This window comes from Falco biarmicus, chromosome 3, assembly GCF_023638135.1.
Source record: "Falco biarmicus isolate bFalBia1 chromosome 3, bFalBia1.pri, whole genome shotgun sequence".
NCBI lineage: Eukaryota > Metazoa > Chordata > Aves > Falconiformes > Falconidae > Falco > Falco biarmicus.
This window is the reverse complement of record NC_079290.1, coordinates 26,955,584-26,973,248: the sequence shown is the minus strand read 5'-3', so window position 1 is coordinate 26,973,248 and position 17,665 is coordinate 26,955,584. Positions and strand designations below refer to the sequence as shown.

At 39.0% G+C, this 17,665-nt stretch overlaps 1 protein-coding gene across 1 annotated transcript in view; it reads right to left on the bottom strand.

Moving 5' to 3' along the window:
* DPYS (dihydropyrimidinase) overlaps positions 1-17,665 on the bottom strand; it is a 35,337-nt gene that overhangs the window by 4,646 nt on the left and 13,026 nt on the right. Inside the window, exons 5-8 of the mRNA XM_056331597.1 lie at positions 15,936-16,092; positions 14,815-14,956; positions 12,707-12,849; positions 2,500-2,707 (exon numbers count right to left, since the gene is read on the bottom strand). Coding sequence (XP_056187572.1) covers positions 2,500-2,707; positions 12,707-12,849; positions 14,815-14,956; positions 15,936-16,092 — 650 coding nt within the window. The remainder of the gene's footprint in view (positions 1-2,499; positions 2,708-12,706; positions 12,850-14,814; positions 14,957-15,935; positions 16,093-17,665) is intronic.

Here is a 17,665-nt window from a genome sequence, read left to right as displayed (position 1 = left end):
GGAGCTGGGTGGCTTAATCTGTTCAGCACTGTAACAAAGCAATTCTAAACCCATTTTTTCAAAGAAGCAACTGATCATGTTCCACCTTATTTTCTTGATGCTTCTCCCTTCCTTAGTCCAACAGGCAGAAGCCCTGAGATTATGGTACATAATTAATTCGGATATGCTGGAAAACAATCATAAATCAATGAATCTGGTTGCTTCTGTATGTTTTTTAAATCTTGGTTCAGCTACTTCAGGATATCCCAGGAGAGAACAGGTACAGAGGAAATACATCTGAGCTGCTTTCAAGCTATAAGCTTGTTCTTTGTTAGAGTAATCACATTTTCCAGTGATGCTCTTAATATAGGTAAGAGGTTAATGACCATCAGTGAAACAAAACAAATCCTGCCTTGTGTGGATATCTACCATCGACCACTCCAGTTGCTGGCTACAGGAGGTTGAGCTGGTTGAAAAATCACTTCTTAAGACACACTACACTTGATGTTTTTGTTAAGAGAAAATTCTCTCTAGCTTTGATGGGAAATGGAAACCGAAACATTCACCGAAGTCCTTCAGAAATTCTATAATTATCAAATTCTTTATAAATTTTAGTTTAGTTTTGATACTAATCATCCGCTAACAAAAGATATAAAGCTTTAGCAGAGATGCCAGGATCTGGAGCAACTAAAACTCAGTTAGGCTTAAGAAAGCACCTAATTAGTAATAACTGCAACATGTTCTCTTACACAGAAAGGAATGTTCCAAGTTTTTGTTGGTGTAATGCCATACAAATCTGTTTTCAATAGCTAGTTTCTATTACCATTACCTGGTTTTATTTTGCATGAAAAGTCAAAGGGATCAACATTGCACAACACAGTGCTATAATAAGAAGCAGTCCTCAGAAAAGTATCAATGTCCAGTGGATTAAATAGACTCATGGGCACATACAACTTTGTGCATGATGCATATCCCACTGAAGATAGATCCAAAGGATGATTTTTAAGAGGAACACTATAGAAGGAATCTATCTGGATTAATGTAGAATGAATCTACGGTAGGTGAGTAGTTCTCACTATATAGCCTGTGAGACCATCTTATCTGCAGCTGGCCATGGAATTGCATGACCTTTGGAGCAATTGTTTCAATTCAGTTACATGTTCAGTGGAAAGGGAAGACCTCTTCTCCATACAAAATCACAGTTTGGACTACTGATTCACTTTTTGACTAGATCTGGGAAGTCCAGGCACAGATTATTTTCTTTGCCCTTCCTTTCCCCCAGGAATATATAAAATTTGTGGACAGATTTAAATGAGGAATAGAGTTTCAAAATAAAAAGCAAAGTAGAAACAGCATAGTGAGATGCTAACATAATGCAAGTAATTTACACTGACTTGTATTGGTACAAAAAAAAAAAAAAAAGAAAAAAGAAAAAAGAAATAAAGAAAAGAAAAGGAAAAAAAAAGTGTTCCTTTATCTTTGGAAAGCCCAAAAATGCAATAAACCATTTTTTGTTCTTAATTCCCAGCGGAAACCTTTGTGCTCATGAGGGGAATTCCCTGCCTATCTACTGCATTATATGTATCAACTCACAGACAGCCCACCAGCTCCTGTGAAACTGTGGTCTTTGGAGGGAAGACTCACTCAGCCACTTCTATATGCCTTTCTTACTCCATCAAGACAACAGCAGGAAGCAATATACAGAATTATCTTGAAAGCATTTCAATGGGCCATATCTCACATGGACACTAGTCTGATTCAACTTTTAGATCCATCAGTGAATCCCACTGATTCAGGTTTTGATTTTAAAATATAGTTAGTCTGGGTGGTTTTGAAAATCCTACTCACACTAAGTAACGCTAAGGACACAAAAGCATTCTTCATGAATGCGTGTATGGTAAATAGGCACTGAAAAGTCAATCTTACTGTATTTTGCAATATGTCTCTCAAATAAACCCCAAACAAACAAAAAAATAAAGCAAGAGCTTGAACAGAGCTATTTTGCTTGGTCCAGCAGTGCACTTCACACACGTTCAGGTTTTAACACATTCTTACTGGAACAGAGCCAATTGTTCAATATTCTACAGGGGTTTGCTCCAAATATGTGATCCATAAAAGAGTTAGAAAATTATTGATTTCTTCCTCAGTGTAAGATTTCTTCCTGCATATGATGCTCAGCCTCTCTGATTTTCAGTTAAATCAGTAATTAAATGTATTAGTTAGATTACTCATGAGCAAAGCTTTGTCCACTTTTATTGCAAGTGGGACATGTTTATTTTGTGAAGTACCCAGGTTTAGTCTATGAGCTGTACAGACTACCCTAAGAGCAGGAACTTGCCTGTGATATTTTTCTGTAAGATAGAGAGTAATAAAAATTGAGTCTTTTGTTTCATTTCCTCCCACCTTGGCAGATTTTGATTAGTAAGGGAAATTACTACTGAATCCCCAAAACTCTCTTCCCAAGAGCTAGTTATCCTCATGTTGCACAAAGCATTACAGAGATTTATTAGTTTAATTAACCTGTTCCCGCTGCCTGACTCGTTTGTAGACATATGGAGGGAATGGTGGACGGGAGACATATTTGCCTTCTCCTGCTGTGACATTGAAAGCTCCGCCTTCATAAACCACTTTGCCTCTTGAAACTGTCACAACTGGGACTCCATGGCAGACCATTCCTTCAAATATATTGAAGTTGTTGGCCTGGTGATGTGTCTTTGCAGATATTGTCCTGTGTTTACAAAGCAAAACAACAACTAAAATTACTATGATCCTTGCATTTTACTTCATTATAAAATTCTGAGAAATTGATACAGGAAGGAAATTTAGCAGCATTATTAAACTACGACATTGTACAGTACATCATGGAACAGCTGTAAAAATAGGATAGAGCAATAACATTTCATTGAACAGTAATTGAATTTCAAAAGAATGAAGAGGGAGTCAAAAGGAAAGACCTTTGCAGCCTTGAAATGCAAAATTTTCCACTAGAAAGAGATGAGTGGGAAAAAAATCAGATTGTAATATTTTATTTGGATAGCATTATTTCATTCAGCCTTGTCAAGCAAATACCTATGCACAAGAAGGTCAGAAGCTCTCACTTTTTAGCTAAAATGACTTGCAATTTCAGGTTTGAAAAGTATGGCTGCAATATTCCAAAGACTGATACTCACAAATAGCACAAAGACTATTTCACTGGAAAGTCAGTAGATGGTAATGAATTTTGGTAACTCTTAATGTGAGTTGGACTGATCCAGTGACTGACAGCCCAAATATCTCGATGCTGCCAAACAATAACGACAACATCACACTTCTACTTACCTTTCCTCCAAGGGTATTAAGCAAATTATAATCTTAGACCTCAACAGTATTCATTGGAGCTATGGTAATATTGCTTTGCTTATGCACAGACTTCATTCTTTATGATCACCATTTTTCTAGCCAATTTCTCCAACCCTAACTGGCTACATTAAAGGCAGTGCCAATGCTAGAGCTGACATTAGCATCTGGAAATGCAGACTGTGTGTACTTCCTTCACTATCTATTTTCCCTGCTGAGCTACTTGCTATCTGCTGTATCTAATATGGGTCACATGATTTTGAATTTTGGTTTAATTTATTAACTTCTTGTTTCCAATTTACGTTTTTGGAGGGTTTTAAAAATAATTTGGAGAGTTTCTATTTTATCATCATCTGTAATTTCTGAAATGAAGGAAGCTTCATGCCTTTGGCTAGCAGTCAGAATTTTCCAGAATAAGTGCTAACATAATCAAAACCCCAACATGCATATATAGCATTAACAGTATTCCAAAGTTCATATAATTTGAAAAAGAATTATCAAAGTCAAAATAATATGAAATATAATAGATTAAAATACTGATCTATTTGGAGAAGAATTTTCTAAACTTTAGTTAACATCTCTATCAAAATGAGAAAACCACAAAACCCCTATATCTTTCTTGAAGTATAGCCATTTTCAAAACCAATCACGTATCAACTATTCCAAACAAATACTTATACAAAGGAAAAAAGAATTTTTGGAAGGATACTTGGTTTTCCTTTCATATCATTCTGTTGAACTAAGAGAAATTGGTTTTATTAAGGGCTACATTTAAATATTGGTGGCAACTCACTTTTTAAAGGCTGTATACATAGAAATTCTATGACCAATCTGCCTAAAGGAATAAAATCTCTTCCTTATTCAGTACACCTTGGACAGAAAACTTAGACATGTCTGATCACCAGTATCAGCATCATCTTGTAGATTCACGGTGGAAAGAGTGAGCACTAGGAGTCAGACCTCTTGTATTCACCAGTCCTACGAATACCATTGAACAACTTCATCCATGGGTGTTATAATAGCCCTGCAAAGAGCTTGTTGCTTATTGCTTTACCCTTATGGGTCAAATTGCTAGAACAGTAAATAAGAACAACTGTAACATAATTATCTTTAGCATTCTCTGGGTATACATCATATCTGTTAGCACAATAGCACTGGGACACGAAAAGAAAAATTAAAAAGGTAATCTGATCAAACTAACAAAAAAATCAGCAAGATCCTTCAACTCAACATGTTTAAATGTGCTAGAGCAGGATCACTAGAGGTAAACATGCCTCAGAGGTAAGTACATCCTTCATAAAAAGATATAAAATGAATGGAAGTTAGCACATTTAAAAGTAATATCCGTTTGTACAGCTAAACCTTACAATATGACAAAACATATTTCCCAGAGCTTGTCTCAACAACAAACTTGTATAGAACTCATTTATAACTTTCTGTTGAAACAAGCCTTAGGTCGTGCTGCCCTTTCTGAAGGTGAAGCACATTCTCCCTGGTGGAGATCAGCAAAACTTGTCTGAGATTTAACCCTTTGACATTATCAATGGCAGTGAAAGTTTCAGGTAGCAAGTAAGCAACCAATGAAAACAGAACTAGACAGTGTGCTTGGCTCTGCAGCTCATAACAGCAACCTTATGCAACAGACTGTTTACTGCTGTATCAGCCATTCCAGCAGCAGGCAGCTTGCTAGGAATCTTAGCAAAATTCCAATGTTTACTCTGAATGTCTGAACACTACTGACCACTCCACTAATGGCAAGAACATCTGTAACTTAGTTATAATTCAAGAAACCAAGACTGCCACCACAGTGAAGTATAACATAACAGCTGTCTCCAGCACCCTAAGTGATGTCTGACGTAAGGGATTACTCAGCATGAGAGAGCAGCTTCTGACTCCAGGCTTCAAAAACCTGTATTGAGTTTTTTTAAATAAAATTTTAAAAATTCTCTAGTTCTGGTTATAAATTACAGTGGCTTTTGTTTCAAGCAACCCTTTCTCGGAGACTGAGATCAGAATGAGTGCTTCAACATTTAAAGAACATTCTCCTCTACAAAGAGGATACTGCAAAGACATCAGACTCTGCTTTGTTCCTACTTACATCAATGTTTCCATGTAATTCACTTAATCTGCTTTTGATATATAACTGTGTTGCAAGGAGGTTTTAGGATATCAGTATAAAAATTGACATGCCTTTAGTACCAGAGGAAAAAATGCTTCTGAAATTGCCTTTTTTCCAATGCAATGCTTCTGTCCAATGAATTTACAGTCAAATAGCAATTATTTTAGTCTAAGAGCAACGACCAGATTTTCTCTGACTGTGTGAGCATCCAGTGACTAGTAATGGTCTATGTGAGAAACGGCTTTACAAACACTTGTAGAATATTCTATCTAAATAAACTACAAACTGAAGTTTGAAATTTAGAAAAGAGCACCAAATTAGACTAATGCAGCAAGCTGTAGGGTAAAATTCAAGACTGTGCAGGTGGTCAGCTCAGAAATTATGTCCTGGAGCTTTGTTGACGAGTTAAAGGTCCAGTTTTCATTTCGAGTCAAACACAACCCAGCAGCACCACAAACATGCCTACGTCTCAGTCAAAGCCTAAGATACTAAACAGTGAGTTACAGTCAGGCAGGAGGGGAAACTGGATGAAGGGAAACCATTAGAGTTGTCTTCTACCCCCCATAATGCATAGAACATGAAGCCACATCAGCCTAGTGAAGGTGGATCTGTTGGACTAAAGTGAACTCTAGAACCTAAACTTTGACTGCTGTGAGGATTATCACTTTAATTTTCAAGGTAGGCATAAGAAAATGAAGAATTTCTTTAGTTTCAATGGAAACTAGATGCATACCTGTAGTTTTCTTAAAAAATTCCAGGTACAGGAATATGAAGGAATTCTGTAGTCGACCACCCTTAGGCAAGAACAGCTGCTCAACATTTCAGTAGAGGACACCTATTTTATAATTAATTAATTAATTTAAAACATAGTAATAAAGGAAGCAAAAATGACCTGAATCCGTTGTTTAAGAGAAAACAACTGCTTTGTTGACAGCTGCCATAGAAAACAAACTTATGTAAGAGTCAGTATGTGATCTGTAAGCAACTTCTTTCAGTGCTTGCAATGCAGTATCTCTAAGCTTTTCGGAGCTGGGGGTAGGTGAGAAATACCAGTTTGCTGAGGATAGTATCAGCCTTTGCAAGTTGCCTTTTCACATCACCTTCAGATGTGTTTGAACTCTCCGTATTGCTAACTTGCTTTTCTAAATTCTGGAAAAAATAAATAGATGGTTCATCTTTCATTGCTGAGCCACCACTCACTTAAGTTGAACTTTTTTAATGCTAAAGAGTCAGTTTTATTAAAAAGAAAGGTAAAGGAGGAGGGGGAAAAGAGAGGAAAAAGAAGAAAGAGAGTCTTAAAATCTATGTGCAAAAACACTAGCTATAAGCCCATAATGTGGATTAAAATCACTGTGGCCTCTTCTATATTAAGGAACTGCAGTAACTGCACATGCAAATACATGCAGGCAACTATTCATAAAGTTGTATTCCTCGCCTTTTTAAAAATATATACATGTTTAAGTAAGCATTGCTTTTGAGTAGCCATATGAAGTGAGGAGATTTGTGTATAAAATAACAGATGCAAGAAGAGGTAGGAAGTTAATGTTCGGGAGCTCCAAGTCAAAGTGACTTATCTGAGGGATGGGATCTTTATTTCATGCAATCATATCTCCTAAAATTCATCATTTTAAGGTAGGTAGAGAATTACAACTATATTATTTTTTTGATTATGTTAAGTAACTCATTTGTCAACAATACCATCAGTCTGGTCTTACTAGTCACTCCAAACTGATATGGGATGGAAGTGAAAATTGTCAAACTGTATAATGGGCAGGAGGGAAACAGTAATGAGAAACTAAGCTCACAGAAAAGCATAAAAAGAGAGGAAAATACAAATTAGTCTATTTAATGACTAAAGAAGATCTGGAAGTGATTACCAGGGAGAAAAAGGCAAGGTTATATAAGAAGAAAATAAGAGGTTTGTGGTTTTTTGGGGGTAAAGTTTCTAAGATTCAGTTCTCTAAAGAGAGCAGCTGACATTTTGCAAGACAGCAAGTTACTAGGGAAACATACATCATGCTCTTTCGGAGAGGTTTATTTTGTTACAGTTCACATAACCACAGAGTTGTGGAGGTTGGAAAGCATCTCTGGAGATCATCTATTCCAAGCCCTCTGCTCTGATCAGGGTCAGCAAAAGTTGGTTTCTCAGGGCCCTGTTCAGTCAGGTTTTAAGTACCTCCTAAGACTGGGACTCCACAATGTCTTTGGGCAATCTGTGCAACTTGATAATCCTCACAGAAAAAAAAATGTTATTTCTTAAGATTAAATGGAATTTTCTGTATTTTAACTTGTGCCTATTGTTTCTTTCTCCATGTTCCCTTAATTTGAAATTACAGGCCTTTGACAGGAACTGTGATGCTAGTGAATTAGTGTACATTCATGCATGCACACACTTGCACTTGTGAAAAAGAATATGGGGCTATTGAAAGTACCAGAACATACTTGTCCTGTGCAACACATATTTGTATGCCACATTATTTCATTTTGCCTCATTGTGTCTAGACGCAGTTATCTGTATACTCAGTATTCAAAACCATGTTCATTCATCAAAACAGTAAAACAGTTGCAGTATTATTTGTTCTAATCATCTGCTAACATCTTGGTTTCTTTCTCTTTCACGTTACAAAAAATTACAGCTAGTTGCCTGGCGAAGAGTACTTAAATGTTGTGACTTGTCTTCACTTGAGCATCTGAGGCTGAAAACTTGACTACAAATGAGATAGATATAGGCTGCAGATTTTGGTTCTAACAAATGCAAAAGATTTATCCATGAACATATCTACAAGCAAACAAAGGCATCAAGGGATCATATGCCAGCAGACTGGAACACTCTGACTTCTCTGGTTTGCATCCAGTGACTGTTTCCCCTAAACCAGGGGTCCTCAAACTTTTTAACCAGGGGGCCAGCGCGCAGATGCAGTGGCAGGCAGTCATCTGCGGCTGCTTGGTTTCCCCCCAACCCCCGGCGGGGGGGTCTGTAAATACCGGGGGCCGGATTGAGGACCCTGGGGGGCCGTATGCAGCCCGCAGGCCGTAGTTTGAGGACCCCTGCCCTAAACCAACACTGGAAACAGGGGCTACAAACCATGTCTTCCCTAGTCATATGATAGAAGCTATATTACAGAGAACACAGCCTTTTCCTCCCTCTCCTCCTCACCTGAGGTCTCTGCGTTCCCTGCCAGTCAGGGATCCCCCTCCAGCAGCCATGTGCTCGGGGCTGCCACCCTCACTGCCATGCTCAGGGCTGAGCCCAGCTCCACTGACCCACATGGGGCACACTCTGGGCCTGACAAAGAGGGCCACTCCAGCGGAGCCCAAGGAGGATGGGGTGAGAGACTTCTACCTGCACAGCTGGCTCTGCCTCTGCGTTCCAAAGCAGCTAAAATTTAGTGAGTGGAAAACTGGTGGGTGAGGCTTCCCAGACTGCATGCAGTTATAATGAAGTGGCGGGACCTGGAAAGTTTAAATCCATTTGAGACAGGTTTTTTTATCACTACAGGTCTTTGATCTTGACTTTGGGGCCTGATCCAGGGCTTATTTGCAAGACTCTGACAGACTACATTGAGTTTATTGGGCCCTAATACTTGCCAGGAGCTGAATATCTCTTCTGAGATCTTTAGCCCTTTCTGCCCCTACTTACAAGGGATGCTTAGCTCTTTCCATGGTCTGAATTGGGTACTGCAGTATTTAGAATCCTTGCTGAGCATTTCTGAAACAAACCCTAGAGATTTTGTTTTCTTACTTGCTTTCAAATATCTAAAGGTGTCAGCTATAAAGGACACTGACTTGCTGACAGGTGATGTTCTCCTCTCCTTGCTTACTCTGCCCCCTCCTTCTGGAATAGTCTTCACAGTTACTTTTGTTTCACAGACTTGGGCTGTGACATTATTTGTGTGCAAAGAAGTGTGTGAAAGAAGTCAGTGAACATTCTTGATCAAAGCACAGATTAAAATAAGATGGTACAGTGAGTACACATTTGCTGCCTACCTGCATTTTCCCTAGGAGCTCTCACAAAACAGTCCTGTGTGCACAGGATGCATCTGGGATGCTGAGGGTGTTGAGGTCTGCAAGATGATGTTTGGTAGCAAATGGCTTCAATAAAGCAAGAGGTCTCTTTCGTATTTCTGTATTTTTAATGAATATGCAATAAGGAGGCTAAGAAATACATATAACCTGGAAGAACTCATAACCTTTCTTTTCCAATGCTGTTTCTGACTAATTTATACATTTAATGCGTTTCTTTCTAATAATGCTTGCTTTCATGTAGAACCTGCTAAAACCAGTACTGAGAAGCTTTTAAATACTGTAGCAAATCTGACAACTGTTCATATAATATTTTCTGCAGGAATTAGCCGAAAATGCTACAGAAATAGACCAGTCAGTGAAGCTAACCTGGAGAAGGAAAGCCTCAAACAAAGTGGCAGAGTGCTGGAAGTGGAACCTTGAATTGCAATTGCTCCTAGCTTTCAGAGCTGTCATGTAGAATTCACTAGGTTTTTATAATCTGGAAAGAGAAAATCCTGTGTGCCAAGATAGCACCCAACATGTTACTATTGTGGAATTATGTGGGAGGGGAAATGTAGCCAGTTTTGTAAGGATATACATTTTAAGAGCTTCACTACCTTTCAGAATGACTTCAGAATCTTCCCTATAGACTTCCTCTGACAGATTGTGATAATACCAGTTCCTCACAGCAATACTTCAGCAACTGTCTAACTCTTCAGGCTGGTATCAGCCAGTATTTGGAGACTATAGCAACACAGCATCAAATCAGAACTGGAAAACTGCATTCTCCTCTTACAAGATTTAGATTTTCAAACAAGAAAAAAAAAGTCATGCTCAAAAGAGGAAAGACTTAGCAAGAAAGAGGAACAAGCCTACTGTGAAACTGAAAATCACTCCCCAGAGTCAACAAAGCACATGAGGCTGCATCTTGTGTAATATCCTAAATGGTTGAAGTCCATTATCTAGATTTTTTTTTTTTTTTTCTGCTGGGCTGTTTATGCCCTCTTCAGGATTTATAGTGAAATGAATAGACAAGCACTAGTGAGATTTATATATACTTATTCATGTAGTTCACACAACTGTACCTGCAGAGAGGCATGTTCTTAGCAAAGTCATAGGGATAAACACTGGGAACAGTACCAGATCAGGAAAAAAGTATTGGATGAACTTAAAATTAGCTTGCTCAGTAAGAAAATACAGTGTAATGCCCCTTCACAGCTGCAGTGGGTAAAAAGGCATTTGGAACACTCAGGAGAGGGTGAAGGGAGGCAGAAAGAATGTTTGGGAGGAAAAAGGATAAATAAATACAGGAGCTGACAAAGCACCTTGAGAACAATATCAGAACTCTGCTATGCTTCTAGATTCATTTGTCACCAGGGCAGAGTAGAAGTGAGCTCAGAAAAGAATCCCTCAGTTTGTTGGTTTTTTTTTTTAATTGGAGTTCATAGCTCCATTGTCCTGAAATAGCTCATCTCAAAATATGCTTGCTCAACATGCCAGAAGGCATAATGCACATGAAAATGTCTCTGACCCAGTGCTGGGCAGGCCTCTATGTTTATTGGAGTTGACACTCCTGAAACTTCTTTTGCTGGTGCTTCCAGTTTTTTGTGGGACTTCTGAACAGCAACTTCTATGTCCTCAAGCTTTGCAGCTTGAAACACAGAATGCTTTTCCTCTCACTCTCACATGGTTTTGGTATTCATTAATTACTGAAATGAGGAAGAACTCCATCATCAAAAATTCAAAACCCAGAAGACTAGTCAAGAAAATTTTGGTTGTGTAAGGTAAATCTAGGATTAGGGTATTTTTTTCCCCGCATTTGGCTTCCAATATTAGATTTGCCTGGTTACATTTCAAAACTTTCCTCTACCATAACAGGAGTCTTCAACTCTTTTTTTCAAAAAAACAAAGGCTGAAAATCTAATGCCATCTGAGTTACAACAGCTCAGGCTTTAGGAATACCAAACACTGTGATAAATTTGATGAAAGCTGCCCATACTGTCATGCCCAACACCCCACAAAGCTCATCTGGGGTTAGTGATTGCTATCTTCTATGGATTTACTGACTATTTGGATGACACTGATGAAGAGATTTCAAGGCAGGTCAATGTGTGCCTTCAGCACAGTTGCACGCTCACACTGCTCACTAGAGCTAAGCCCAAGACAAAAGCACCAGCCCCGCACACCTCCTGACCTGCTGCTGCTTCTGTGTGCAGGGACGGATGTGGTCAGATGTAAGGCTCAGATGTTAAAGTGCCTCCAGATTTAAGCTAATCTGCTCAGCATTTGAACAGTGGAGATGCACTTGCACAGCCCATAGGCATCTCAGCTGCGAAAGACAACTCCCCTGGTGAACTGGCTTTGTGACAGCTGGCTGCCAAACCATTTCTAGGCAGTTTAAACAAGACCAGGATGAGCACAAGAGCCAGAGCAAGACTCAAGATACATAATTATTGAGATATTTATAGTGGCCTAAGTGTGGAGCTGGCTGATGGTGTGAATATCAGCTGTAATGCACAGTATGCTGTGCAAGCCAAGACTTCTAGAAAGACACTGCATGCCCTTTGTAGCAAAAATGTGCCATGGCATCAAGTCATGCAGGGTGAGACATCAGCATACCTTTTGCGCATCTGTTGCTGGTGTGGAAAGCTCTGTTCTAGCAGACTTACTGTGTATAAAGTCAGAAAACTCCTTAAATAATAGCATAAGCAGGCACATCTTGAGCTTCAAAACTAAGCTCACTCCTGACTCTACCACTATATTTGCTCTATCACCTAGGGAGAACATATTAGGGGGGTAAGACCCCACACTTTCACCACCCATGCTGACCACCTTTGAATATTTCTGAAGTAGCTGTAAATTCAAAATAAGCTTATAATGGGTCGTTCTGTAGGAACATAGGCTCCTTTCGTGCTCTTTGCAGTCGGAGAAAGATAAACATACTCCAGCACTTAATAGTTACTCTTAAGATCCCAAAGTGGTTAATTTTCCTCTTAGGATACCAAGCCCAGGTAGCATAATGTACAGACCTTGTTATTTTTGCACTTGGTCAGCAATTTAAGAGAATATTTTTAAAATTCATCTAGAGATCAAAGATCTCTGCTTGCACACACTATTGTAGGAGACAAATAAGCTCTAAATAATTCACATGAAGTGCTGTGGAAAAACACTATAACCTCATCCCAAAGGCTTATTGCCGTACAGAGGTTTTGATGTATTTTTTCCTGCAGAGAGGCTGGATGGGAGGAAATAACTACCAATACATACCTTGTAGCTTTGGGATCCCAAATTACAATGTCAGCATCAGAACCCACTGCAATTCTCCCCTTCTTTGGGTAAAGGTTAAAGATTTTTGCTGCATTTGTGCTGGTAACAGCTACAAATCTGTTTTCATCCATTTTTCCACTGTACTGTAGAAGAGCACACAAAAGCAAACATAACTTTTTTAAACAAGGAATGAAAAAAATGTTCTTGTTGTTGAAAAGCCTTGACTGAGTGACAGACAAAAATATCATATTGAAGAGCTTAAAAGAAATAAAAATAACTGTTTGTCTCAGATACACATACTGCAATGTACATTCACTGCATACAATGACTTTATCTTACTTTACCCCACAACAAAGGGAAAAAAAAGGACAACTGTAAATCCAAATGCTCTTGTGGATCCAGTTTCAAGTCAACTGAAACCAAGTTTTTTTAGCTGGTTTTCAATTTGTAGTCCTGCTCAGCAGTTTCCTCAGGAGACATAACATCTCCCAAGTATCTAGGTTTTGGAAAATGGTGAGAGAGTATTAAGGAGGGTCTAGAAGATGATAAAGCAGAGTCAAGGCACAGTGTGTAATACAGGAAAGGTGATTTGCAAATCTCTTCAGCAATAGCACTGCAGTTGTACTGCTCAGTAAATGTTTGAGATCAAGTAGTATAAAAACCAAATCTGCTGATGTGACACATCAGCAAAACAGGAAATAATAATGGATATGCATGTGTCTTGGGGCTGTCCACTGCTACACAGCTAATTTAATCCAGCCTCCATGACTGTTATTTGCTCAGAAAGCCAGCTACACTGGCAATAATATTGTGCGTAGGTCAGTCTAGGAATCAGAATGTTGTAAATGCATGTTTGTATGGTGGCCTGTGAGCAGCCATCTGAGAAGAAAAGCATAATGAAAGTCTTGAACACCACTCTTCTAAATAATGGTGTGTGGGAAGGGAGGGAAGCTTTCCAGACAAACTCTCACAGCTGTGTATTTTACAAGTAAGAAAAGGGAATATAAGACTGATTGAAGAACCTTTTGAAAAATTACCTTGCCCAACTGGATACACTGTTCAAAAGCAGCACAGAAGTACATATTCATTTCTCCTTTTCATACTCATCACAAGCTAGATTATATTCCATTTTACACCATAAACAACCACACTAGAGCTTTGCCACAGGTGAATATAGGCAGAAATTGGCTTTGTACGCACCAACTGGAGCTGAATCTCAAATACAGATAAACAAGAGATTCTGAATCACATCCTTACCAAGTCTGTGAGGTAGATAATTCTACAGTGACCAATAAATATGCTTCACAATGCATTACCAACAAGACTTCACTACTGCAAGAAAACAATATTAATTAAAAAGTCAAACTAGAGCCTCTAGAACTTAAAAGTATTGTATTAGCCAAAGCAATCATAAAACCCAGATAGCAACAGGTCCCTCACCAGATTGCCTCACCTCCCCCTTCATCAGACTACCCCATGTCAAAAAAGCCTGGCCAGTAGCTTTCATATTTACATTTGATTAGAGCCTGAAGGGCTCTAATACTAAGAAACACCAGGCATTCTTGTGTTGGCGCTGAGAATCTGAAGTAAATGGGACCTGAAGGTGTTTATCTCATGATATCACAGGACTGAGCCGTACATTAGAGAAGCATTTCTTATCTGTAGCTTGTTTCCTCTGGCTGAAAACACAAATTAGAAGCTGACAGGCACACACCCAGTGCAGAAGCTCCTCCAACAGCTAAGTTTGAGACATGAAAAAGAAAAAGTACAGAACTGACCAAGCTGAACTTGCAGGCATCTCTTTTACTTTCATCTGTTGAGAAACACGTTTGAAGTAAATAACTGTGCACTACTGTTGAAACAATAGCAGTCCTTTGCTGCTAAACGATGGAAATTATTCCCTAGTGCTATATTTTAAGCACTGAGAATCTTCTTCTGTCTCTTAGGACCACAAAGTGAGAGTTAGTAAGGATTCTGTTATGGTATTTGATCAAAAGAGTTATCCTGTCATAAGTACACTTGATAAAATGGAGAGCTGATAACTGCTGAGAGATTGTATTGTTGGAGAAATCAATTACCTCCATGTTCAGACATCTTGATATACTTACAACACCTTTTTCCCATATGACTGACATCCTGTCTTCCACACCATTCACTCCATTAGGGATTTTTGTGAAGTCATCCTTCCCCAGAGCTTTTTGGCATATATCAAAGGTGCAATTGTCAGTCCCTGTCACAGATAGGTCATCACTACAGGGAAACAAAGTTCATTATGAAGCAGAGCATGTGCAAGACAGTGCCACATAAGACAGGTTAGACCAACCACTGCAAGGAAAAACTGATATTCCTTGCCAGCCTGTCTCCAGTCCAGTCTTCCAAGAGCAGCTCCACAGTAACAGTCAGTTCCCCTGTGAATTAGTTGCCTCTTCAGAAATCCCTCAGAAGAAACCAAGCACCAAAAATAACACTTTTACTTTGGATATGTCAAAGGTGTCCCACAAATGGAGGACTTTCCCACTTTGCCTGGACCAAGGGGCTTGGTTCCATCCCCACTTAGGGCCATTTTAGACTATATCACTCCATATACCCCATGAAATTACTATGGATCTGCATAACCATCAGCCAGGGTTCAGGCACACTGTCACAGGCTCTTTGGTCAAATTCAACCCTTTTGTGGAGTTAGTAAATGTGGTAATGAATACCAGTGAACTGCACATTTTGTTAACTGCTGGTATCAAAAAAGAAAAAAATCCTGCTACCTTCTGAAAAAGATGTCATGAAGTAGACAACTTATATCTACCTTCAGAAGTCAGCAGGCTTAGTTTTTATGCAGCGTCCAAATTTCAAGTGAAAAAGGCAGCTGACCACAAAACCCAGACCCCTTAGCTGCAACCCTACTTTCTACACATTTCTCACTGACTTCCAGCCTTACTGTCCCTTTGGTCATGTTTCAATTTTTGCTGCAGTATTAGCAAGGCAAGGGTTATTGATTAAAATGAAATGGAGGCAGAAGGCCACAAGAGTTCAGAGAAACAAAATCTGAACACTTTCTAATTTCTGTAATAAAAATACAGTTTTCATCTGTGGTTTCACCTTCCATTTCTCCTTCCTGATAATGTAATATTCTGTAATTAGAAAATCTCCAGGGCATCAACCTGTTATTCTATACTCCAGACAGAATTTGCTGAGTATTTGGGCATCAGCTGTCACTGCTTGTTCATCTGCTTACTTGGCCAGTAAGTTCATGAGAAAACCAGGAGTAGATGGATCTGGTCTCAGTGGAGGTCCCATGACATATGCTGCAGCATGAGCCCAGTCTTTATTCCAGTAGTGGGTGCCATCAGTGCCAAGACTAGCAGCAATAGGCTCTCCATAAACCACCTTTCCTGAAAATTGTAAAGCAATAGCATCATCATCAAACAACAAAAGCATGCATATCCTGTATTTTCTCTGTTGTGGATCTTTTTGGTGCAATGGATTTAATTTTGAATGAGTGTTTCAAATTAAACACCAACATATGGAAGGACATAATAAACTAAACTGTAAGACAGCATCTCTCTTTTGAATATTTTGCTGGTGATCTCCCAATATATTTCCTCATAAGAACATTGCTTGGACAAGTTTTTTAATTAAATTGTTGACAGATATATTATAATGGGTTTTACACATTGTTTACCAGGCATGTGATTGAGATTTCAAAAGGAACACATTCCTCAGTTGCATTAGTTATGCTCAAGATCTATATATTCCTTGATAGCACCTGTTTGGCACTCTGAAATTATTGACTATGTAACAATGTAAGTTAATATATACAGCATACAGACTTTGCAAGGTGGTACTTCTAATTGTCAGGCTATAATTGTTCCAGGAAGAACAATATAGAACAATATGGCATCAGACATAACCTAAGGAGGGTAAAAACATTTCCCAAATCAAAAACTATAAATAATTCAATTTTGAACATTATTTCCCAAATTTTAATCTTTAATTCTTTGCTGCACAATGTTCTAGATTCCTCAGAAGAGGACACCAACCTAGACTGGCTGTTAGTCTTTGGATAGAGCTAAAATATTTAAACTATTTTTTCCTCCTAGGAAACATGGGCTTGAAACTCATCAGAAAAAGATGGAAGATGAAACAAGATGTTTCACTCCCTGAGGAGGTGGTCCAACCACTTTGCAGTTCTGTAGGTGACCGGTGGTAGTGCCCTGACTGTGATGGTCACCAAAGAATCAAAGTGAGCTGGGACCTCACACACCCACTCATAGGCTGCTTGGTGCTGGTTGAAGGCAGCCTGTGGTGGATCCTAGCAAGAGCTTTCTCCCTCCTCTGATCCCTACAGACAGTGGTTGTCTTGCTATGGATCCTAGGTTTCACTCCAGGGACAGTTTTTATTAGAACTGTCACTGCATTACCCCAGCGAGGGCTCAGCTGGTAATTGCTTGGTGATGTAAGACAGGGACCTTTCTCTGGTTTTCTCTGCGTAAGCCATACATTCATGGTACTGTTGGAAAAAAAAACAACAAACAAACAAACCCAAAAACCACACAACTTTTGCAGTTTTCTCTCTGTACATTAGATTCTGGTACTTCTGTGAGCTACTGGATTGTAACTGTTACACTAGCATAGGTAGTTACTGAAGAGCTCAAATCTTTTCAAATGCACTTCCCACTGGAGTAGTGCCATTCCTTAAATCTGTGCTAGGCTTGCAGAAAGGACTCATACCGTTTAAAACCCATCCTTCCACAGTTATTTCTACAAGGTTTCAAGACTTGCTCTGACATCACTGTACTGTCCATTTATTCCAAGTACTACATAGTATTACTTTTTCCATGACCTAAAGACTCCCTATTAGCATTATTCATTTGCTGTATCCACCTCAGCAAGCTCTGACATGTTGAATGTGCTTGACTCATATTGACAGCTTGGCTTGGAGCATTCTAAGCTCCCAGTTCCACT